Source organism: Talpa europaea, assembly GCF_964194135.1.
Source record: "Talpa europaea genome assembly, chromosome: 4".
Classification (NCBI taxonomy): Eukaryota; Metazoa; Chordata; class Mammalia; order Eulipotyphla; family Talpidae; genus Talpa; species Talpa europaea.
Genome location: NC_140070.1, coordinates 61,599,517 through 61,624,255, shown reverse-complemented (window position 1 = coordinate 61,624,255; position 24,739 = coordinate 61,599,517). Strand labels below are relative to the sequence as shown.

At 36.8% G+C, this 24,739-nt stretch overlaps 1 protein-coding gene across 2 annotated transcripts in view; it reads right to left on the bottom strand.

Annotated features, from left to right (window-relative positions):
- TSC22D2 (TSC22 domain family member 2) overlaps positions 1–23,914 on the bottom strand; it is a gene marked incomplete at both ends in the record, with an annotated part of 43,462 nt that extends 19,548 nt beyond the window's left edge. The window contains 2 exons of one of the 2 annotated variants that reach the window (XM_084230962.1): positions 10,577–10,648; positions 21,945–23,914. In XM_084230962.1, the coding sequence (XP_084087088.1) occupies positions 10,577–10,648; positions 21,945–23,914 (2,042 nt within the window). The remainder of the gene's footprint in view (positions 1–10,576; positions 10,649–21,944) is intronic. The other variant, XM_084230963.1, reaches the window with a different exon arrangement.
- Between the last annotated feature and the right edge of the window lie 825 nt (positions 23,915–24,739).

Sequence of the window (24,739 nt, the reverse complement as noted above, 5' to 3'; positions counted from 1 at the left end):
ACTGTTTGGTCCGCATCCATATGTGAGTTTCTGGACTTAAAGCACAGGTAACTGGAATCAGTAAAATCTGTATCATTTAAATGCTCAAAACAGCATCCAATTTTTAGACCCAAATCCTAGTCTGTCTCTATACCCCCAATTTTAAGATTAGACAACATGATGGAAAGAATAAAATTTTATTATGTATTTTACATAATAGACATAACAATGTATCCTATTCAGAAGCAGTCCTACTGCTTATCTGCATATGGACATAGAAGAAAACGGGGGAGGGGGGTAGGAAGATTTAAAACTTTATTTAAAATATAATCTTAAATTTATTAAACTTTTAACAAGAAAGTTTTCACTTGGGCATCTATTTTAATTGCTGAAGAGTAATATAATAAGATTTCTGTCTGGTAAGAATGCTCACTTATAATTTTAGCCAAAGATAACCCAGAAAACCCCACATATTTATGCATTAATTAGCCCCCTAAATAAAATATAATGTCCAAGGGGGAGGGTCAATGGGTCAGGAAAAGGAGAAGCCATTAAGAAGGAAGACCAGTATGTGCAAAGCTATAGAAAATACAAAGGCAGCACTGTACAAGAAACTCTGCAATTATGTCCAGAAATATTTGACCCAATGTAGAGGCTGGGGTTATGCTGCTACAGATTTTAACTTTAAATGAAAATTTTCTATTGCACATGATCATTTAAAAGTTTCTCATACAATTCAAAGGACTATTAGGACTTTTCCAACTTACAAATATGATCTTTCCAAATGTAATCTCACAACACATTTGACTTCAATAAATCATACAACTTTATTGTCTTCTCAAAACACCTCTTTATAATGTAATCACCTGGTGAAGGCAAAAATCCATTATTTAGAATGACAAAATATAGTTTAAAGTTGTGGTCATCTGATCATCATAATATTTTAGAAAGTTTTTATTCAACTCAACTTCTATCAACCAAAATACTATCACAGTTTAAAAAATGTTATTTTAATGATTTACTCCCTTGTGAGACAAGTCCCATTTGATACTTAGCCATATTTAGTAAAACAAATATTTCCTGAAATATATGCATCTGTAATACTGGTAGACTGCTGGTCCAGAAGGCTTTGATGAACTGAATCTAAATGCAGACCACCTGATCCTTTGTTAAAGGCTTGCTAACAACAAGCATGTTATGGTAAATGCCTGGAAAGCCATTAGAACTTAGAATTAAACTAGCCATATAAAACTACTTTATTTTACTATGAAACTTGTAGAAAAAACTATAAAGGGTGTGTGCACTATATAAACATAGGGTAAATTTAGGAATTATGAGTTGTATACATTTTTTAAAAAATATAATATTTCAGTATCAGTTTTTTTTCCAACAAAAGCATTTTCAAAATTAGTTCCTACCAAAGACTGGGGCTACACTGAAGAGTTTCCATCAGTAAATTCAAACAAATAGGAAATCTTCATAAAAAATCCAAAATAAAATTGGGTAGCTGAAGTACTTAAAGATGGAAAGGTTAATCAGACATCCTTTAAAAATTAATTTAAAATTAGAATTCTCCTATAAATGAATATTTACTTAAAAATCATTCTAATATATCAATCATAAGCTTGAATTTCTGGCAAGACTGCTATCAAAAACAAATCCTGAACACTTTTCCTATAGTTGACATTTCATTCATTCTTTTTCAACTGATAAGGAAAAATCCATTTAACTGAGATGGTTACTAAAAGTTCTTAGAATCATAGTCCCAGGAATAGCTAAATTTTTTACCATCATTTATTTAACTTTATGGCAAATTTATAATGATAGAATAAAATTACATGCCAAAAGGTAGATGATTTGCAATTTCCAAGTTGTTATTTGAAAATTTATAGGCAAAAAGAAACAAAATCATAAGGGTTCCTAAAGGAACTTCTTATTAGAGTAAAAAAAAAAAGTTTCATTTGATAGAAAATTTCACTTTCAAATACAAACCACATTTCTTTAATAAATTTACACTACACTGCCTTGAGAAATCATAGACATAATAAATCAAATGCTTCTCTTCTCTAAAGGTCAGAAATGCTTTTTTTTTCCTAACGGTGAAAAGAGGAAAGTGGGGCAACCCTACATGTCTCCAATAAATTACATAGACTTTCCACAGATTATGTATTGGGAAAATAAGTCTAGATATATTAAAGATAAATTTAAAGAAAGCAATCCTAAAGTAGCTAAAAGAAGTCTAGACAATGTGTTCCAAGAAATTCACATAAAAAAAGACATACAAGATTACAGGCCTCAAATACCTGAGGTTGAACTAGTCATGACTAGTTATGCTGAAGACTAAATAATGTGTGTACTATATTATGCTTTGTATCAAATGTACCTATTAGTGGAAGATATACAAAGTATATAGCTTAAAAAATTTCATTAACATTGCTTTAAAAATAGATCTAACAGGATAGATTCTTTTTACAGATCATGCTTACTCACAAATAATTTGTACTCATACTATCAAAAGGAGTAGAAACAGCTTATAAAAAATATAAAAATAAAAAAATAAAAGTTAGGAGTTGGGAGAAGATAAAAACTGAAAAACAAAGCTGATGGAACCCAGTTATTACTCAAAAGTATGTAGTAAAGACCTCGCGAGTTTGTTAACAGTAGCATATTTAACTATAACAGTTAACATAAAAGAAACACAACTTTTCTTAAAATTTAAGATACCATCACATACTATAATTTTAAGAGATGGTATCTCATTTCTTGAAAGAAAAGTTATGTATAACCATCCCAGATATACATTTTAGCAGTATTTCCTGGACAAGTTAGCAACATGGAAAAGAGAAAAGGCGGCTATAAACAAACAGGTATTTCCAGCTGAATGGTTACTAGTTACTGTGAACAGGAGTTGGACAAGTCAAATACTACAACTCTTCTCTCTCCTAGTTCCCCTTCAAAGACCTGTGTACATTTATTTCCTTCAAATATGAAAACTGTTTTGGAAGTTGCAAGTTAAAACCTAAACACAGAAACTAAGACATTTAAACAATGTATAAATAACAGAATCTAAAATATTTCCTGATTTGAATAACTTAGAATATCAGTATAAGCATGCGCAGGAGCACTTGCGTGAATTCACATACACACACACAGAAAATATCAGATGACAGTTCTCTCATTCCACTACCTACCAACCCAGATCTTAATGAAGAGAAAAAATTAAATAATTTAACGTAATATTTCTTTTTTCCCCCAAAAGTTGTCAAATTATCTGCAGGATTAAATACATCGAAGAGGTATAGGCACAAATTGAAATTTTTAAATTGCTGAGGACTAGAGTGAAAAAAATAAAAATCCAGATGTGTTTGCTCTGGTTCAACAATTTCAGGTTCTATTTAAATTTCCTTCTCTGAGCAAGTTCAATAAGAGTTGTTTTTTTTTTCTTTAAATGGTTTGCAACAGAGTTCTAGATTCTGTGGAAAAAATTAGGCTTAGGAAATCAGTTTACACACTTTCGCACAAATAAGTTTCTGTTATATTCAAACGTTTGATTTACTTAAAACCCATTTGGTGAAATGAAAATGAAAACCAGAGACATTAACTACTGTTTTCACCTTTTCCAACTGTTTGTGAAATTTTATCCTGAAAATAATTATCATGTCCTTTCAGAACAGGCTGTGGTAATTTATGTTGAGAGAATTTACCAACTTAAGAGGAGGTGGTCAACACTTAAGTATGTAATGATGGGTGAGCAGTTAATTTCTCATCACCAATTCTGAAGTTCAGTCATGTGCTGAAAATGTCAGTGTATAAGTTGTCCAATTTCAGCTAGCCACAGAAAAGCTGAGAGAGGAGAAGAAATGTTTAGGATCCATTGAAATACTTAAAACAATAAGACACAGATGATGCCTGGCAGCATATATGCCACCTGACACAACTAACAGAATAAAATGAAAGAGGTTGAGGTTGTAGTAAACAAAGGATAACAATTACATAATTTGTAAGTAAATCCAAGTAATGAGCAAAGGCATCTTCAAATTACATCACTTGTTCCAACTCAAGATAATTAAAGTGACAACTTAGCACATGTACAAAAATCAGAAAAAATAAGTGGTACTGAACTGAATACCCCAATCCCTATATCGAAGGGATTTACCCCACATGAATATACACAAGTTCTTCACTTGCCAGCACTCATCCACCTCTACTCCCAAACTTTGAGAAATAAAAGGTGTCCTCTTATAAAATCTCTCAATCTGAATGTATTTTAGTTGGATTTTAGGCAGCAACATTCCCTGTAATACAGACTAGAGAGGAATATGCATTTTTGTCTTCTATTTTAATCAGAACATTAGCACTTCTTTCGGTGCTAATATTTGGTGAATATTTAAACTTTAAATAATCCTATGGAGACAAATGCATTTATGTAAGACATGAGGAAAAATTGGTGTTTGATAACTAAATGTAACCTGTTGTCATGCACTGGCTTTTGGATCGGGTGAAAAATGGTCATGAAAGGAACACTGGGACAACTGGCAAAATCTGATAATGAATTATATATTACATATTGGATAAGGAGTATCAAATTTGAATTTGGTAATTTTGCTGCTGAATTTTTTTCTTAGGAAATGTATGCTAAAATATATTTGAGTTAAAGGGATAAGATTATCTGCAATTTACAATTAAATAGATGCTAAAGTGTTAAGACAATAAAGAACTGTTAATGAAAAAAATGTTAACAAATGTTGAATCTTGGCAATATTATTGAAGTTCTTTGTACTGTTCTTGCAATTTTTCTGTAAATTCAAAATTGCTTCAAAGTAAAGTTCCAAACATTTTCCACTTGTTTTTGGTTAGGGAATATTTTCAAAGTCTTCTAGTCTCTGACACTTATCTTTTAGAGTTTCTGTTCTTCTCTACATGTACATGTGTTTCCCAAGGTCCTGGCTCAACCCTTTGAGAGTTATCTGCTCCTTGGCAATGTCAGCCTTTCCTAAAGCTTGAATTCTAAAATAGCAACAATAATGAAATAAAAAGATTCTTCCATCTCTTTTAGGCTTATCTTCTCTACCAAAATTTAGACCTATAGCCCTAGCTGTACCCTGAGTATTTCTACATTAACTTTCTACCAGCTCTTGAACTCATTCAACAAGCAAGCTAAAAACAAAAACACCTCATCAACATTTCTCCTTTCATAACTGATTCTTTCACTAATGCTTCCTAACAGTGCATCATGCCTTCATTATTTACATTTGACACTTCAGAGTCAAATTTGACTGCTTCCTATCATAAGCAATAGTATAATTTCTACCCTTTGATAACCATTTCTTCTGATTGCCACTGGCTAATTCAGGCCTTCATTACCATTCTAATATCTTTCATTTCTATCCAATCCAACATTTTTTCTGTCATCTTCAAATGTACGATGCACTAATCAAATTTAACTATCCTTATTACATATGCTTTATACTTTCACAGTGGTACACAATATTTTCGCTAACTGGAACAGTTCTTTTCCCTCAGTTCTTTAACTGAATGATCAAATTCTACCCACCAACTAGGTAGAAAAAGCTACTACAAATGAAGTCTTTATTAGTACCTCCAGCTGCACTTGAGAGGCATAAAGTACTTGAATTTTATTTTATTAAGATTTATTTATTTATACAAGCACTGGGTACAGTTAGAAGAGTGGGAGGGTGGGAGAATTCACCAGAGCCAGAGCGGAGAGCAGAACAGGCAGACTGACGAAACACACTGCTGAGGGGAGCAGTGGGCGTGGCAGGAGAGGTTTACATGCCATGTGGGACCCTCACCCGATGGCAGGGGATGGTTGGGGATCGAACCAGCGCTGTAGAGGCTGCGGGCAGCTTCGCAACCCAGCGCTCAACTGCTGGGCCACCGGGGAGGCCCAGTACTTGAATTTTAAATGATAGTTATCACTTTCAATTAAGTGACAAAACAGAAGGGGCTCAACTCCAAATTTTTAACCTCTTTTACCTTTAGAAGAAAGGGGAATAGGAATAACATTCCCAATGAATAGGGATGTTAAAAATAACTGATTCTGAGCCTCACTCAAGGTTAGCATTCCTGATTAACAGCCAGGAAGACAGCTTTATTAATTGGAGAGATAGGAGATTATTTCAAAGGGTTCCATCTACTTTTAGAAAGTAGAGTATAAGGAAAGTAGATTAGCTTTATATTTAGAGTGACTATCCTACAGAAATGAAGTGTTAGAGGTTTATCACCATATTTAATTTTAGTTTTGTAAACACTGCCTAAAATTACATCAGCATTTGTGGCAGGCCTGCCACTTGCTAATCAATAGTATAAGATGTAGTCAACTAATTCTTCCATTTAATTTTTACCAGACCAACTTAAGTTTTAACCTCCTTGAATGTACAAACAAGTTCTTTCAATTTCTAAATGACTGTACATGCTACAAACCAATAAATTTATAAATGTTGTCAATAATAGCTATGAATTCCTGCTTTTATACCATCTGAGCATTTAATAAGCATGTCCTTAAGATATCATCTAAGGTAACAAGTCACTGAATACTTATCCTCTAATTTTACCACCTTCTATAAGATATCTTTAAATTGAAAAAGGTAAAAATGTAATCAGATGATAAATTATATAAGTACTAAACACAAATTATTAGAGAATATCATTTGTGGTGGTTAACAAAATAGTTTAGGTTCACATCCTCAAGGTACTTACAATATAACTATTTGGAGAATATTCAACCAGTAATGATCTCCAACAAGTAACGTACCCTGGTGATTCTTTAGAAGTATGTACGTTAGATCTAGAACTATACAGATCTAAACATATTACTGGGTGAAAGAGAACAGACAAAATTCATAGATGTGATTATCACAAATTAAGCTAGGCCAGGGGCTATGAAGGGGGATGAAGAGATCATGAAAGTATTTATAATATTCTGTGTCATAATCTGGGTGCTAGTTCCACAGGGGTGTTCAGTTTGAGCTGCACATTTATGAATGGTATATTTGTCTGATAGAAATTACCAATTCAATAGAAAGACTTTTACAAAGTCCTATCACTGAGCATTCAAAAATCAGATTAGCTGAATTTTGGGTTAACAAGTATTGGAGGGTGTTAATGATATATACAAGCTTCTTAGATGAGCAAAAGAAAATTGGCTCAGAGAGTACATGTGGTATTATGACATAAGCAGCTTAACTGGTTTTGCTCCTAATTTCAAAAATAAAATCTTATAGGGGAAAATGATAGAAAATGCCAGAATCCTTTTCTAACACAAATACTTGTGGTTATTTAAAAGAGAACTTTAAATACCTACTATAATTATACTCATTTGTTCGCTTTAATAACCCATGTATATGACTTTCCCTATTAATTTCTCTATATACTGGTGCTATCATAGGGAAAACCAACTCAAAGGGATGGTGCATTTAGCAACTGTTTTTCTTATTTGTTAACTACATTTATACATTTCTTCTTAAGGCATCAATATTGCATGTTTATCAATAAGGTTAAAAAAACCCTTATAAGCTATCTGATTTTTTCTTTGAGTGAACCTAAGCTAGAGTTTCTGCCCTCTAGTACTCTTTGGCTTTACAGATAAAATATTTACAAGAGGGCAAAATTGTTTGCTATGAATTTTTAGTTTACGCTTTTGGAAACAAAGGACTCCCAATGAGAATCTACTCCCCAGTGATCACCAGGATAGGTCTCTAAACTAATTTTGTTGATTAAACACAGCAATGCTAACAAATACTTTAAAAAAGAAAAATATGAGGTCAAATTTTAAATTTATTATTCTAAAGTGCCAATAGGTTAGGTTATTCCTAAAAACTGACTTCTTCACAGTAAGATACTCTCCAGAAAGAGTACAATGGAAGCCACATTATTATTAATTTTAATAGTCAATGTAAACAGCTTGGGCTTCCTATGAGTTGTTTTAGTTTTTACTTTTATGCTATCATTATGCATTGCTCTTATATTTGGCTGATCCCATGATGACACTGTAAATGACAAAAAGGGAAGACAGAAAACAATGATGGCACCTATAGGAAAAAGGAAAGGAAGGCTTGAAAATATGTTAAACTCTAGTCCAGTAACAGAACAAAGCACTGAATATCGACAGAAAGAATATTTAAATACAGACAGACTGTTGAAAATTTTCTCAATTTGCTAACTCTAAAAAGGAAAAAACAAAAGGGGTCATTAGAAAATCTAACTCAAAATGAGAAATGTATGTTAGTTACTTATATTTTAGTTAAGATACTTGGCCAAAAGAATCCTAAGGGAAAAAAAAGATTCCGGTCTTTCAAATAAGGAAGAACTAGGTATCTTCAGATTTCTAGGGCAGATAAAAAACTGGCACAGGGCTTAAAAGCTGCCCTTACTGAAAATGATTTTTAAGATTTCATAAACTGGAGTCTGAAATATGGCATCCATCAATACTCAAAAGCAAATTTATAACAAAGTAGAAATTTATAGTTTTTTAAATGCCCGAATGATTCTACATGACAGAATCATCCCTGCAAAATACTTATTTACCAAATTAGTAAAAAAAAAAAAAAAAGAAAAAACAACAACAAAAAAACTCCCAAATTTCTAATATTCAAAAATGAACAAGGCAATGTGGTAACAGCCAACACAAACAAGGCCAGAAGTTTTATTTAATATATTTTTGAAGTTTAACACGAACTGTCAACTTTGTCTTCAATTAAAAAGGACATTCCCACTACTTAAATAGCTAATATACCAACAAAAGTCTGTAGTTTTTGGTCAAATAAAAGTTACAGACAATTAGAACAAAAAAAGCTAGTCACTACTGCTCTTCTTAAATTGTAAATTTAATAAGTTAGCTGAAAAGTTAAAACAAGTCCTTAATTTCTATTGAGATGGGCCTGTTACCTTAGTACCAACAAGTCAACTTAAAGTGAAGAATCGCTGATCTAGAATATAAATTCTGATAATGTTTTGGCATTAACACACTACAGAGAAGTATCCACTAACTTCTTTGGTTCTGGACAATAGGCTCCCAGTAGAGACAATATTTCAACCTATCAGAAACTACAATACAGCAACTTGCCTCATTTCTGATACCTTAAATGTTTCTGGTATCTAAAAAAGAAAACAGATATGGAGTATTTAGCTGTAACAACAAATGATGAGTAGGCAACTTCTACGATTGTTTTATAATGCAACAAAACAATCTTTTAATATTAGATCCAAATTATAAAATGTAAAGCTAAAACTTTCTACATAGTTTGATGAAAATAACAGCTATCATTCATACTGATGTAGCAGCTCACTAAAGTTAGCTATTTGAAATAAACTAACATAACATACATCTGAAAACTATTCTTAATACATTTCTAGATATATTACTGTTTTTCCTTTTTCTGAGGGAAAACTATAAATCCACCCCAAAGTACTCACCCTGGCTACATTTCATAAAGCATTTGAATGATTAAACCTTCCTGCTGTTTCATGTTGTAATTTACCTTTATGACTTTATTTACATTTCCATAGCACAAGTAAACATTCTATTTTATAACTGTGGTACTACAAATTTTAAAACCTCTTGGTTCCACAAGTAATTATTTTAAAACATTTTTAGGTAAGCAAGGAACATATCACTGAAAAGATACTTTGTTAAAAAATTTCTTTAAAGTGACACACACAGAATCAAGCCTAAGAATTAAAAGATTGTTACCATCTCTAGGCTATGTAGACCATGTCTTAACATGGCATGTACGTGTACTTATTAGCAATACTCTTTACTAATGAAAGAGGTGGAGTAGAGGCCATGGGTGGTATCCAAACTATGCTGAAGGACACAAATATGTTGCCAGGCAGAGTTAAAAGAATCTAACAAAGCTTTGTGTGAATTTTAAAAACATCGCTTATGCTTAATTTCTATTAATTAGACACAGAATGATGGAATGCTAATAATTATCAAAATAACTGAATAGAGCGAACACTACTTAAAATGTGTATTAAGCAGAAAGATAAACCAAAGCATCTTGTGCCATAAATGAATGCCAAGACTTCATTCTTTATTTAAAACACTTAGAAATAATCTATATAATATTTCTGTGGAAAAAAACAAACCATTTTGGGGACTTACAAAACAGTAATACAAATCTAGTGAATTCTAGCAAACTTACTTGACGCTAAAGTCTCTGTCCAAGAATTAATCAATAACTACTTTGATACCCTAGTCTTATCCCTCCTCCAATTTCACTAAGGTTTTTACAGAAAAATCACATAAAATAGCTCAAAATTGAAATGACTTTTGATAGTTTTATGTTTTTATATTAAAATACACATGGGTAAGTAGATATTTAACATAAAATTCAATAAAATATGAATATTCTTAAAAGTACAGTTAGAATAATATGTATATAGTCTATATAAAATACATTGTCCTTTTGGTTTATTTTGCTGCTTTGTACCATGCTAGATACCATATGATTTCCCCTCTCCCCTCCCCCCAACAAATAATAAAGATCAGTTAATGATGAAAAAAACAGTACAGTGCAAAGCAATTCATGCATACACTTTTGCATGTATGCATTTTATACTTAAGTATTCATACCTATCCCAGAGGTTCTTTGATTCCTGAAACGTGTTCAAATGGAACGCTTGGTAGAAAGCAGTTGAAGGATTCCTGTGAGATCCAAGAATCAAATGGAAATGAAGTTGAGAAAGTATAGTAAAAATCACTACTTTTCAAAAAAAGGTGGAAGATTTTAGATTTCTAATACAGTGTAATTGCTTTAATAAAAATGAGGGGGAAACCCATCTAAGCTTGTTTAAAAACATTTTAAAAGAAATTAAAAACCTGGAGAAAATCCAGAGGACCCTGACATTTCAGGATCACAGTTCTAAACCTAATACCGACAAAATTAAATACTAACTGGTATCCAATTGTGTGTGTGTATGTGTGTGTGTACATGCTTATACAAATATGTACATGAATGACCATAGTTCAATCAACACCTCTCTATCAGATGCCTTTGTAAATCCCAAAGCTGTCCTCAGGTATAGTACTGTTGTCAAATAAGCTACATTTTCATGATATAAAAAATTCTTCTTAGGATCAATTTGCTAGGGTTTGATGATGAACAATAAGATCTCTTCTAGATTGGATTTGAAACAATTTTCACTGTCATAATCTATTAATATGTGGTTTCTTTGGGTTTGGGCAGAAAAAAAGGGTTTTGCAACTATATGGCAACTTTCTTACATCAAAGCTGTGACCCTCTTAAGTGGTTAAAGGCATATTCACTATAATTGCCATCCTTTTCAACACTTCCTGAGGGAACATTCCCTCGGGCTATAAACTAGAAAAAACTGGAGGGCTCTTCTGGTCAAACTCCAGGAAGAAACTTCCTTTCTTCCACCTAAGCATATTTCCAGTCTCCCTCACCCCTAACCGGTACATTAGGAATCAACAAAATTTGCCATATCGCTTCTAAAATTCTTAACCCATGCTGTATCAGACTAACAGGAGCAAGCTAAAAATATATTATCCTTAACAGTATATTGCATAGTACAATACAGTATTTAATATTACATACAGTATATAATATAGTATATGATAACCCAAGTACTTACTGTACACTAGACAATTCTGCAATAACCCTAAGATGTAGATGTATGTATGTAGATAGATGTATATCTATCTCATACATAAAGAAAATTGGGTCAGATAAAAAGTAACCCGGGCGGCTCTCCTGCATGGTGACTATGAAGGTGCCTCTTTTTCTTTCTCCTTTTCCTAATAAACCTGTCCTTGTAAAATGTGGGGGAAAAAAGTAACTTGGATGTCACAGAGCTAGTAGGAGGCAATCTTTCCTGGAATTTATGCTCTTAAACGATTATGCTGAACATATAGTAGAGCTAAATTTTAACCTCTATAGATCTGTCTTTATCACTTAAATTGCATTCATATCTAGCCTGCAAGGCAACTGAGGAATTGAGACTATACATAAAATTCCTAGCATAAGCCAACAGCCAATAAACAGCTATTATTTTAACATCAAAATGAGGTTCAGATTAGTATGGCAATTCTGAGTGCCTTTAAAGAGTCTCTGCAGGGCCTCCCTGGTGGCGCAGTTATCAAGCTATCATCAGCCACTGCGGCCTGAGTTTGATCCCCAGCCAGGGAGCTAACCTAAATGGTTCAGCAGGCCTCTCCTGCCTCTCCTGCTACTACCCTCAGCAGTGCATTTCCATAGATTCTCCTGTTCTGCTCATCACTGTCTCTGGTGAATTCTCTCACCCCCCGCATCTCTGGCCTACACCCAAGTCCTTGTATTCATAAATAAATAAAAAATAAAAAATCTAAAAAAAAAAAGTCTCTGCAGTGTTACCAGTACAACAAGAAAAATATTTTACAACCATGAAACAAAACTAATAATAGAATTTCAAAATTCAGATTAAGGCTTGAGTTGTTATCTACAGTATTAAAATTTTTTTTTTAGAAAACATTTAAATTTTACTCAGTAGCCTATCTCTTAGATTACTACAAATTAGGAAAGGCAGACAGACAGTGGACACTAGAATGTCACTGAAGCAACTGTTTGATTAATTAGGAGTCTTTAGAATATGTACTTCTATTTGTTTGCCCTACTTCAACTCCTTTTTATTCATTCAAACCTTTTTCTACTTTTCTTCTGACTAGGTCTAAGGCAATCAAAGGTAGTGATTAGTCTACTATTTTCAGGAAAGGATTAAGAGACTATTAACTACTGTTTAAAGTTTACAACCTTTCAAGATATATTTGTCAGGTCTCTCTCTAACCCCCATTTCACTGTACTTAGAAATCAGCTTGCCAAATTAAATGAAAGCCAACTGAACCAAGTAGCAACTCAATTCAGCTTTTTTATTACCAGGCTTACCCAGGACCACAGAACCAGTTTGCTAGTCACACAGGTCTGTTTGGATACCCTGGGTTTAAAATAAATAGTGACTCAAAGAGATGGATAGCAAATACAAGAGAATAACAAAGAGTAAACTTAGAAGTTATTCTGCAAGTCATTAATTTAAAATTCATTAAAGAGTATTTATACAATGTATTTTTAAGGCTAATTCTTTAAAAGAAGTTTAGATCCACCAACTTTGGAAAAATAGGTATAAATCTATACATATATAATTTGAATAAAATTCATATGCCACATAATGGTTTTAAATGAAGTTAGATGATATAAGGTGGGAAATTTCAGTATTTTACAGCACAGACTTTAATAATAAAATGTTTCTTGTAAGTCAAATGTATAAGTGAAAAAAATATCTACAGTTATATATTTTGGGATGTGAAAAGAACCTATGAAATAAAGCACTGTAAACAGATAAAAGTCTAGAACATGTAACAAATACACTTCATTTGCAAAAGTTGACAGTTACCACTTTCTCCATATATGCAAAATGAAGAAGCCATACAGGGTTATATAATCTATGTATTACTGAAAATTCTAAATGTTTAGATTCTTATTATAAAAGTGGAAATTTCTGATTTCTAGGGTTATTGCAGAATACTTTCGCTGGGATGTTATGCAGAAACTGAGATTTTTAGCAAATATTAACAATAATGAGTCTCAAAACAGTGATTAACAAGCATAGATTAAATAAGTCAAGCCAGTGAAATCTTTCCAATCAAGAACTTCAAAAGAGTCCTTTCTAAATACCCAAAGGCCTAATCATCAAAGACTTTGGTTTTGGGTGGGGTAAAATTGAGGAAATTAACAGCCCAAGGAAAACACTTGCTATTGGGGGCCATTTCAAGGCTATAGCTTACGAAATTTGAAGGCACTAAGAGGTAACTGACATGTTAAAACTTTATTATAAAGAAATACATTATGCAGTTTTGGTTATAAATCCTCTTCGACCTGTGCAGTAAAATTTAAAACCAGTTTTCTAACAACCTATTTGATGTCAAGTTAAATTACAAATCTAAATACAAAGCCAATAAACAGCTTTTAGGAAGAATGAACTGTAGTTTAAACTGAATTTATTTTACTCACTAAATGAAGGTGCTGTTTTCCTATTTGCAGACATTTTTCAAAACCCACAGGTTATTTTTTATTCTTTGAGTTTATATACTAGCCTGCCATGTTAATTTTCAAGTACATGAAAGGTGATTCAAAGTATGTGGCATTTGCTTGCTTTACTGAGATACTATCTTTGTAAAGTAACTATTACTGATAAGAAAAACATACATACAGTTTTACACCTCAAAACTAAGCTACAAAAATTATTGAAGCTTAAGGGACAAGGCACATGAGCCTTGAAGTCAATGAATACCTTGTACTTCTATGTTAAAACAACTTCAGTGATCTCTAAACAGAAACTAGAGAACTCTATAATAAACAGAGGGCACAACAAAGGCCATCTCCAAAGTTATCATCCACGGATTTTAAATGTTTACAAAAATATCCTTCGGTAAATGCAATAGATCAGTGTCTACAGGTAAACTAACCCTTCCCTCCTATCTTACAGTCAGCAAGGTAATAAAAGAAAACTACGTCTGGAGATACCCAAAACTACCAGCTTTAGTGTCAGAAAACCTGGGTCTGAATTTAGTTCTTTGCCACTTAACAGCTGTGAGTCAATTCCTCAAAGCCTCAGTTCCCTTAACCCATAAAAACCAGGGGGAAAACACTTCCTTGCAGGTTGCTAAGAAGATCAAATGAGATTACATATACATAAAACCTGACACAATTAAGCTTGGTTTGTGTTTAATATATGGTTATAGATTTTATTATGCTGTAAATAAAATCAAGTTTTGGTACAGTATCTTATTAACTGACATGTATCAAATATTCCATTGTTATTAAGGTAATATAGAGGCAGAGTAAAGAAAAATAGAATACCTAAAGAAAAACAGAATACTTAAACTCAAAAGTTAGGTATACCAAAATAACTAGTACATTCTAACGCTTGAGAACCCTGGCTTTTGGGACTCAAAGCCTGTACTCCTCTCTCTGCCACAGGTATTCCCTATACATAACTTTACCACAGGATTCTAATTAAAAATACAACAATCAGGCGTGCACACACACACAAATACAACAATCACTGAAAAGATACTGAAATGGGTCCACGATACATATTAACAAGAGTTTCAAGAAAAACCTTTAATAGCAACCATAAACTTATGATGAAAATCTCAATTTCTTACCATGACATTGAAGCTTCACTCTGGTTCCTATCAATTATTCACATTTTCCAAATCTGACATAGTCTCATTCTTCCACATTGTTACACAAACTGCCTTCTTCCCTATTTGGAGAAACCAACCTTTTCTCTAATCTATGATCTAGTCTGAATGACCCTTTTAAGATTCAGTTCAAGAGTTAGGCTCAAAAGGGTGCACTGGTAATAATAGTCTGAGGACAAAACTGGGTGGCCGGAGGACAGATGTGCCAGACAGACTTTCAATTTATACTCTTGATTAAAGTTTGAACTGTATAAATGCAGAGAATAAATTAATTCTTAAACAGAAGTCAATCTAACTACTTCTTCCCCACACCAATCTGATGTGATATCTTAAACTGTTTCCTATTTTAGCACCTTATATTTACTTTTCAGAGCCTATAGTGTACATCAAACTATGCATCTGATAACTATTTCCATATAGCATGAAATCTTGGAGGGCAGGATAGTGTTATTCCTATATTCCAGTAATTATTACTAAGAGAGCACAACATTGAATGATTGAGAAGTGGTTGTTTTCAATGTCTTCTTGGGCATTCAATTTACATAACGAGTATCTGCAATACCACTTTCAATCCACAAGTCTGGTGGCAGTCTAGGAGTTTGACAAGAGGAAGGTTTTAAGTTGGCAGCTCTCTCAAAAAACATGTTTAAATATAGGGACTCATCATTTAGGGAACCTTAAAATCTGACCAAGTCCCAAATTCTAATTTTACTAATGAGGAAAAGATAAGTTAAGTAACCTGATGAAAGAAATCAACTAAGTGGTAGAAGAGTCAGGATTAGAATTTAATTTGACTTTCCTGACCTAAAACAATGTCTCTTTTCTCTAATTACATCCATACCATACAATTACACATTCAGATCAAAGCTGAAGACTCTTGGTATGATTTTAGCAGATCAAAGGGAGATCTGGGAGCACAGTTTGGACACTGGATTTGACATTGCTATATTTTATGCTTGTAATATATCATTGTTATGTATTGTTCACAAATTATTTGCACTTACCTCATTTAATCCTCTCAGTCTCCAAAGTGGGTATTATCCCCATTTTTCATATGGGTAAACAAGAGGCTTAGAGGGTTAAAATCTAGGCTTAGGCATTTGACCTTGACAGCACAGTTGGATTTCAGTCCAGGCATATATGACTCTATATCTATAATGGTTACTTATATGATATACTAAAATACATTAACTAAACACTGTTGATTTCATTTGATCAAGAGCTCCCTTATCCCTTGGCTAGGATGGCCGCATATCAAGCAAGGAAATGTTTTAGTTTAACTTACAAAACCATTTGGTAATACTGAATTCTAATTCTATAAAGATTTAGGAATAGTACTTTAGAAAATCTCTCATTCACAGAGTAACCAATTTACTTGTGTAATAATGAATAATAATATTCTAAAACATTAAAAATAACATTTAAAACACACCAGCATTATTTACCAACAATTGACACATTAATCAGTTTCTCTTCTATGTATCAATACCCTTTAGTCAAATTTTAGTGCATGCTTATGAGAATGGAAGCCTTATGTAACTTAACATTCCAGTATCTTGCCTATTCTGACTAGTATAAATTAGTAAGACATTTACTAATAGTCTATGCTTTAAGTGAACACTATTAAAATTATTAATGCAATTATCTGCAGAATTTCCACTTAAAGGATGACAGTTCACTCTTTATAAACAAATGTTAGCATAAGAAATAAAAACACATTTAATTTTGATTTGGGGTTTTAAATTTGAGAAGTTAAGCAATCCAAAGTGACACAGATGAGATTTATGATTTACAAGTAGAAATTATACACATACTTTTTAGAAATAAAGCAGATAATCAACATATATTTAGTATTACTAGTCAAATTTGAAGTGTAGATACATTGAAATATACTATGCAAAGTCATGTAACAGTGTAGAGGATTGATACAACTAGTTGGTATATTCCTAAATTTTTACAGAGGAGTCCTTATTTTTGCCCTCAACAATGCCAGATTAAGAATATAACAAATATTAAATAATTTGGTATATACAAGAATTATAGGAAAGACCTATATTACACCAATGATTCAGGTATGCATACTCTGTGTGGATGCAGTAATTTGTATTACACTATCTAAAAAAGTAGCTTCAAATTACAAGTCCACTGCTTTACTATGAAAGGCAAATCATACACATAAAGGACTGACTCCCATTCAGGAATTTTGCTAGACGTACCTTTTAAACATTTTCAATTACTAAGTTTTCTTATTAAAAATCTACTCCCATTCTTAAGAAACTAAATAGAGATTATTCAGGCTGTATTTAACCAAGATCTGCCTTTCTTCCTCATACTGAAATACTAAAGAATAATTCAATTAAGAAGTAAACAGAATCTATTCAGAAAAGAAAATACATTTCGGTCTAAAGCAATTACTTAAAGGAATTATATCACCGTTCCTCCCTAGAAACAGGAGCTCCTATTCCTTCATGTAATTTCTTATGTCTTGGTTTTCTGCTACTACCCTCAACTCTAACATCACCCCAAATGGCAACTTCTGACTTTTTAGATAGTGGAGTACAAACTGAACTCTTCTATCAGGAATACCTAAGGAAAGAGATTCATTTTGGTTTCTTTGCCACCTGATTAGTGGGGCTTCTCTTTTTTACTGGTACACACTAGATAGTATGTTTGCTTCCAATCTTTTTTTTTTGGTTCAGAGAACTAAACTTCATTTCAAATTAGCCAAGTACTAGATACACAAAGCTAGTATATTTTACTATTTCCAAATTAGTGCCATTAGCATCTTCAGAGAATAACATTACCACATTTATTCTCAGAAAGTAAAAAAAACACATACACCCCACTACCAGTATTGTATCAAATGATTTTTCACAAAGGTGACTCAGTTTAAGTTTTTTTTCAAGGATAAAACAAATGTTACTAAATTAGTTATTTGGAGTGTGTTATTCACACACATATAAGCCCTTATGTTTTCTAAAAAGTAAATGTTTAGCCTATATCATTTTGTACATAGAAGATTTTAAACAATATACTGCTGTAGATGAGAGAGGCCATACTTCTACTGGCACAACTCTTGGTTTGGGTTTCTGAAAACCTACAGTAATTTCCTTAGAGCCATGTTTATGACTAAACTATATTCTTAGTAATCACTGTGCCATTTAATAAATGCACTATAGATTAAATATTCATCTATAATAAAGGAAGAAGGGCTAAATTACCTCCACAATATGGAAGAAACATAAACTTCCCAAAAAAGGAGATTCAAGAAAGCTTTCATTTTGAAAGTCTAAAGGCAGTTCAGACTATTGGGGTTCTAAGAATTTTTACTACAGATTTTGTACCAGTGATAGACAGTTTTGCCTCCTGATATACATTAATAGGATATCTATAACATTTAAACTCCAAGTGGAAAAAAAAAAAACTGCATAAAAACATGTATGTGTGTGTTATCTGTAACTGGGCAAACCAAATTTGTACTTAAGAGTACATACCAGGACACACCAATTAACATTTGCAATTTATAATACTTTATCAGTAGTCATTAGTAAACTACACAAAATAAAACCATTAACAAGATATTTTCCACCAAGAAATCCTTGCAATCAGGTTTTCAACAGTCTCTTGGTTGCAGTTGACAGTTTACAATCGCAGTCATTCATAAGAGTTCCTTGGAATGTGGCCTAAAGAGTTCACATTGGTGAGCTATCTATGGAAAATGATCTGCACTGTTGCTTTCCCAAAAGGGCCAGTCATAATATTTTGTGGCTCCCTCCACTTACCAAAAAGGCGTCTGTTAAATGTGTAGGTAGTTTAAGCAAATTTCTAACATTCACTATAAAAGTGGCTATACATTTTGCTATAAACTATATTTCAGCCATCATATCCTCCAGTTTACACAAAATCAATTTGAAGAAACTCAACTAACCATAGTCAGACTAATGAAAATGTATAGAATGATATATAAACTTTATAGTAATAATGTAATTATTATTCCCTTTATAGCAGTAAGCAATGTTAACTGAGAACTTCAAGAAATTTCTTACTTTGTATACACAACTATTAGTCCTGTTGAAAGGCAGTATTAGTAACGTGTAGTAATATAATGTTTGATTCTTTAAAGTAAGTGGTTTCAAAATGAACCAAGAGAATCTTGTATTAGGTAAAGCAAATAAAATCACAAGATAATGTTAACCTTCCATTTTCCTTCCTTTTTTCTCCTAGACTGTTAACTAAGATCTTAACATTACTAAGATCTTAACATTACATTTTGAGGAGCTGAAATTTGTCAATCTGTTTATAACGTTTATATCATAATTACTCAAGACTTTTTACTCCAATGTTTCAGCTTACATTATGAATGACTGCTAATAAAACTGTACGCAGACTCTAATTTAAAAAAGCAGTTAAAAAATCACTGTATTAAAACTAGGATTGTTAGTACTATGTCTTCAAACGCACTCATTTCAGTAACTTAAACATAGGCCTGGAAAAACCGTGTTATTTAATTTCAAGCATAAAACTTTAAAATGCCCTCTCTTTTACAAAGATTTTCCATCAGAAAAAAACCCTCAAAACTACTACTACTTAATGGATTTATTCCTTCACCAGGTATATCGGTCCAGTGATAAAATAGTCAAATGTGTATGTAAGATTACATCTTGGAAATTAGCATGTTAAATTAAAAATCAATGGAAGACTATAACAAAATTTAGAAATGCACATTTGATGAGCAAAGCAGATTTTAAAAGAATGGGTGGGGAGAAAAGTGTCACATTTAAAATAAAACTGCAGCACAGATCAAAACCCCTACAGTGGATTAATTGTTGCAATTGATAAGAACACTGATACAGTAGTATCTGTAGTTCAAACATTTACATGTTTGGAGATGTGACTCCTGAGATTATCAACTCTTTTAATACAGTAAGAGGTGAAATAAATGCATCTTTGAGGTCACACCCAGAGAATACAAATCCCAGAGTTTCCATCTGTCAATAGATCTCTCTACTTCACACCATATCACACTGACATTCTGGGAACTATAATTATATATTTTGTATATAGGTGTGAACAGGAGGAAAAATACATTCTTCATTCATAGGTATGCATATGTGTGTGGGGGAGGGAGGAGGAGGAAACAGAAGAGACTGGTTAAGGCGATCATCATTTCTTGAAGAAATATGGGGCAGAAACAACATGGGTGGAGAGGTAACTGGTTTTTTAATCAACTCATCAGAAAAGATTGGTTTCCAATAGCTAAAAAGGGAAGATGCTGACTATTAACCAAAGGTGAACAAATGAACTCAAACTGCATTTCAGGTGTGCCCTTGTATATGAAAAGTGAAATATAGGTATAAAGAGGAATTTTTTTGTTTTCAGAATGGCTATTGGAAACAGTTTTTTGGTAGTACCATCCATATAAAATTTCTCAGCCACTAGCTAGCTGAGCTCACTTATGGAAATGTGATTTCGCTAAGAGTTCTCAAGTGGAAGACTCCCCCATAAGCAAGTCACCTACAAAAAAAGATGAACTTTGAATTACAAAAATCAGAGAAGATGAAGTTCAGTGAGCATTTTTCAAACCAACAGACGTATACAACAAAAATACAAGGCTAATTAGAAATAGAAAATTAAGAATGTGAAGGAACTCAGGATAAAACAGAAAGAGAAGGCTTTAACAGATCTCACTGTATTCTACATACTAATTATTCTGGAACTCCATAAAAGGTTTTGATTTTTTAACACATCTAAAACTAATCTCTCAAACAAAACCCCCAGCAAAAGTCTACTTATTAGATACCTTAAACTTTCTCTGTACTTTTAAAGCTTTGCAACAAGCCAGATTTCAGAAATTTGCATTATGTCAAATTTCAAGTGTTACTTCCTGAAAACCACTTAAAATTCTCATTAAACCATAGCCAAACATCAACTATTGGAGAATTGGTGTGGCAATACATCAATTTGCACTTTAAGTATTAAAAAAGCATCCTTTAATAGAGGAAGCCTATAATTAACACTTATATTTTTATCATTACTCTTAATTTCAAGAAATAGTTTTTGTCTGTCAAAGTCTCTCATAATTCCCCTTTCAGCGGTAAAGACTGATGGAAGATTAGAACATCTTTCCAATACACTTGCTTAAAAAAAAAAAAAAACAACAAACCTTACAGTCACCCCTGGAAGCCTCCTGACCTTCTACCCTCTTCTATTAAAGGGCTGAATGAAGATATGATCTTCAAAGCCAAATCTGACATTTTTCACCATATCTCTCTAGTCTTTCCAGATACACTGAAGGACATGCCTTACCCACACGATCCTCTACTAGAGGGTCTTCTGGCTTCCCGAAATTGGGAAACTCCTAATTTTATCCTGTCTCAAAAGTCACAAAATTTTCTACCGTAAGTGTTCAAGTATCTATGGGACATAACTAGTGACTATGACCTTTAAATAGAGGAGTAAGCTAACACCCAACTGCTCAAATAAACAATGCTGCATCCCTGTCCACTTTAGCACTTTGAAACTACTGTGACAAGACCAAATTCTCCCATTTCACACCTCTACAGCAAAAATGTAAAACTAATGTCTTTTCAAGACCTGATAAATCACAAATCAACTTTTATATTTTGGTGCACTAAGGGCCTCAAACTGAAATAACAACAACAACCTCCTTTCCCAAAGTTGCATTCTAAAAGTATGTTTAGCCAAGCATTCCCGTCAAATATTTTAAATAAGATTTCCATACCTGTCTTCATCACCATCAACAGGAATAGCTATGCTGAATACAGAGGTGGTGAGACTGTTCATAGGTGTTAACTGAAGGGGGTTTGCCAGGGCATCTGCAACAGGTTTCACAATAGGCTTATTTTCAGCAATGAGAGAAAGTGGTGGTTGAGGTAGGGGTTCTGATTTTCTTCTAGTATCGTCGACTTGCCCCACTAAAGGCTGGGTCTGGGTCTGAAACTGGCTTAGGTCTGACTGTGGTAGACTCGTTGGTGCACTGGGTGTGCCTTGCGCCAAGGACAGCCCCACATGCTGGATTATGCTGCTGCTCCTGCTGACTGGAGTATGGCTGCTCAGCTGCTGCGACTGGGCCAGAGGCGCGGGTACATTTGGCATAGTAACAGAAGTGGTAGACACGCTAGGCACGCTTGGGGCGGGCACGGCTGCAGGCACGATTGGAACTCCGGACACCACGGCGTGAGAGCCACCAGGCACGGCTGGCGTCGGACCGCTACCACCCATCTGCGGCGGAGGCACAGAATGGGGTTGTCCAGCCCCGGCAGAAACCAGGCCTGGTTGCACCGCGCCTCCCACAGCAGTTGGGGGCACTCCAGCCGGCTGAGTAGGAGCCGCCGACCCGCCCTGCGCGGGTCCCGACCCCGGGGCCACCGCTTCGTTGGGCAGGGAAGAGGCACCCAGTATCTGCGCGCCCACCGCGGAGGCACTCGGGCCGGTTCCCAGAGGAAGGCTGGCCGCTGTGGCGGGACTCGTTCCAGCGCCGGTGGACACCGGCTGCACAGGGGTTGGTGGCGGCAGGCCGGCCACGTGCTGCTGCAGGTACTCACTCTGACCAGAGGGCTGGACCGGCAGCAAATGGCCGGGCGGTATCGGAGGCTGGGGATAGGCGAACTGCTGGGCCGGCTGGGACACTGAAGCGCCGACCGCCGGGACTGGCTGCGGAGGCAGGGACAGGCCGGGCTGCGCCAGGGTTACATTCGTCAGCGGTAGGCCCTGTCCCTTAGGTCCCGCAGGGGTGACGCCGGGCCCAGTTCCCTGGGGCTGGCTGGGCTGCTGGGCTGCCATCATCTGGTGCGCCCCGGCCCCGGATCCCGGGAACAGCGGCAGGGAACCAGAGCTTTGAGCCACAGCCCCACCTACGGGCGGCGGCGGCTGTGGCTGCCCAACGCCAAAACCCAGCGGCTGGGCCGGAACAGGCTGGCTCATTTTCTCCAATGGGGGTAGCTGTGACACAGCAGTCAAGGAGCTGTCAGTTCCCGAGTCGGGCCCGTGCGCCCCCTGCATGGAGGCCACCACCACCACCACCGACCCTCCAGTGGCGCCCAGGCCGCTATCGCGGTCTGCAGTCTGGTCAAAAGTACTGCTGTGCCTAATGCAATCCCCGGACCGGGTCAGGACACTGCTGTCGGAATCCCGCTCATAGTACTCCATACACGTCCATCGGCCCCGTCTGTAGGGCTCCCCGCTCCCGTGGTCCAGCTTGATCACTCGGAAACGCGAACTACAAGCGGTGGGAGGCTGCGAGGGGGTTGCAGGTCCTGGTCCCGCAGAGGAGCCCGCAGCCGGTAGGCCGCCGGGTGTCCCCGCGGAGGGGGCCGAGGTGGCGGCCGCCGCCAGGGTATTGGCCAGCGCCCCGGCCACGTTCCGGGCCGAAACCGCTCCTCCGTTGGCGGGAGCAGCGGCGACGGCCGCCAGCTGCCCGTCGAGAAGCAGGTTTGGGGAGACCGTCCCGGGAGTCTCTGCATCTCCAACATTGTTAAGCGTCTCTTCGGAGGAGCTGCGCTCGCAGACCTCCTCGGGGCCGTAATCCGTGGCGCGAGAAACGTCGAATATCTCGGAGGAGACGTCTTCTGTCCGTGACTCGTCCGGGTCGTCCAGGCTCTCGGTGTCCTCGGTGATGCTCGTGGCCACCTGGGCCGTGGTGACACTGGTGATCTGGAAGCAGCTCTTCTTCTTGGCCGGCATCTTGGACATGGCGAGGCAGGCGGGAGGGCAGAGAGGCGAGCCGGCTCCTCCGCGGTGTCGCCGGAAACCAGGAAGGGCTGAGCACGGGCCCCCGATGACAAAGTCCGAGCGTGCGCAGGGTCTGGGCCCGCCGCGGCGAGAGTCACGGGCCGGCGCCGGCCGCCCCGAGAGACATCCTCCTTCCAGCTTCCTTCTCAGGGCCGGTCCCAGGCCCCGGGCCGCTCCCGCGCCGGCTCCTCCTTCCTTTTCTCCTCCCGCAGTCGCGGCGCCTCAATTCAATCCCCTCCGCGGCGGGGCGAGCGCAGTCCCAGGGGCGGGCCGGCGGCCTCCTCCTCCCGCCGCGGGGCCGCCGTGGTCAGCCGGCGCGGCGCGGCCAGCAGGCCCAGGCCGGGGGTGGGAGTGGGAGGGCGGAGAGGCGGCGGCGGCGCGAGGGGCGGTGCTGCCGCGCTCCGGCTCCTCAGGCCGGGGCCGGCGCCCGCCGCGGGGGCTCCGGCGCTCCGGGAAGGAGAGGCGACTCCGGGCGGAGAGTCGGGGTTCGGCGGGAGCCGCGCGGCGGGGCGAGCCGAAGGGCCGCGGGCGGGCGGGCGGGCGGCGGGGCTCCGGCGCGGCAGGCGGCCCTCCCTCCCGGTTCTAGCCGGAGCTCAGCCCCAGGGACATGTCGGCCGTCTCGGCGGAAGCCGCTCCGGGGGCGGGGAGCGCGGCGCGTCCTCCCCTGACAGGGGGAGCCACCCGCGGCGGGCGGCGGCGGCTGTCTCGGCCTCCTCGCGGCGCTGGAGAGAGGGGCGGCGGAGGGCGGGCGGGCGGAGGCGCTCCGGGGGTGAGGTAGTGGCGGTA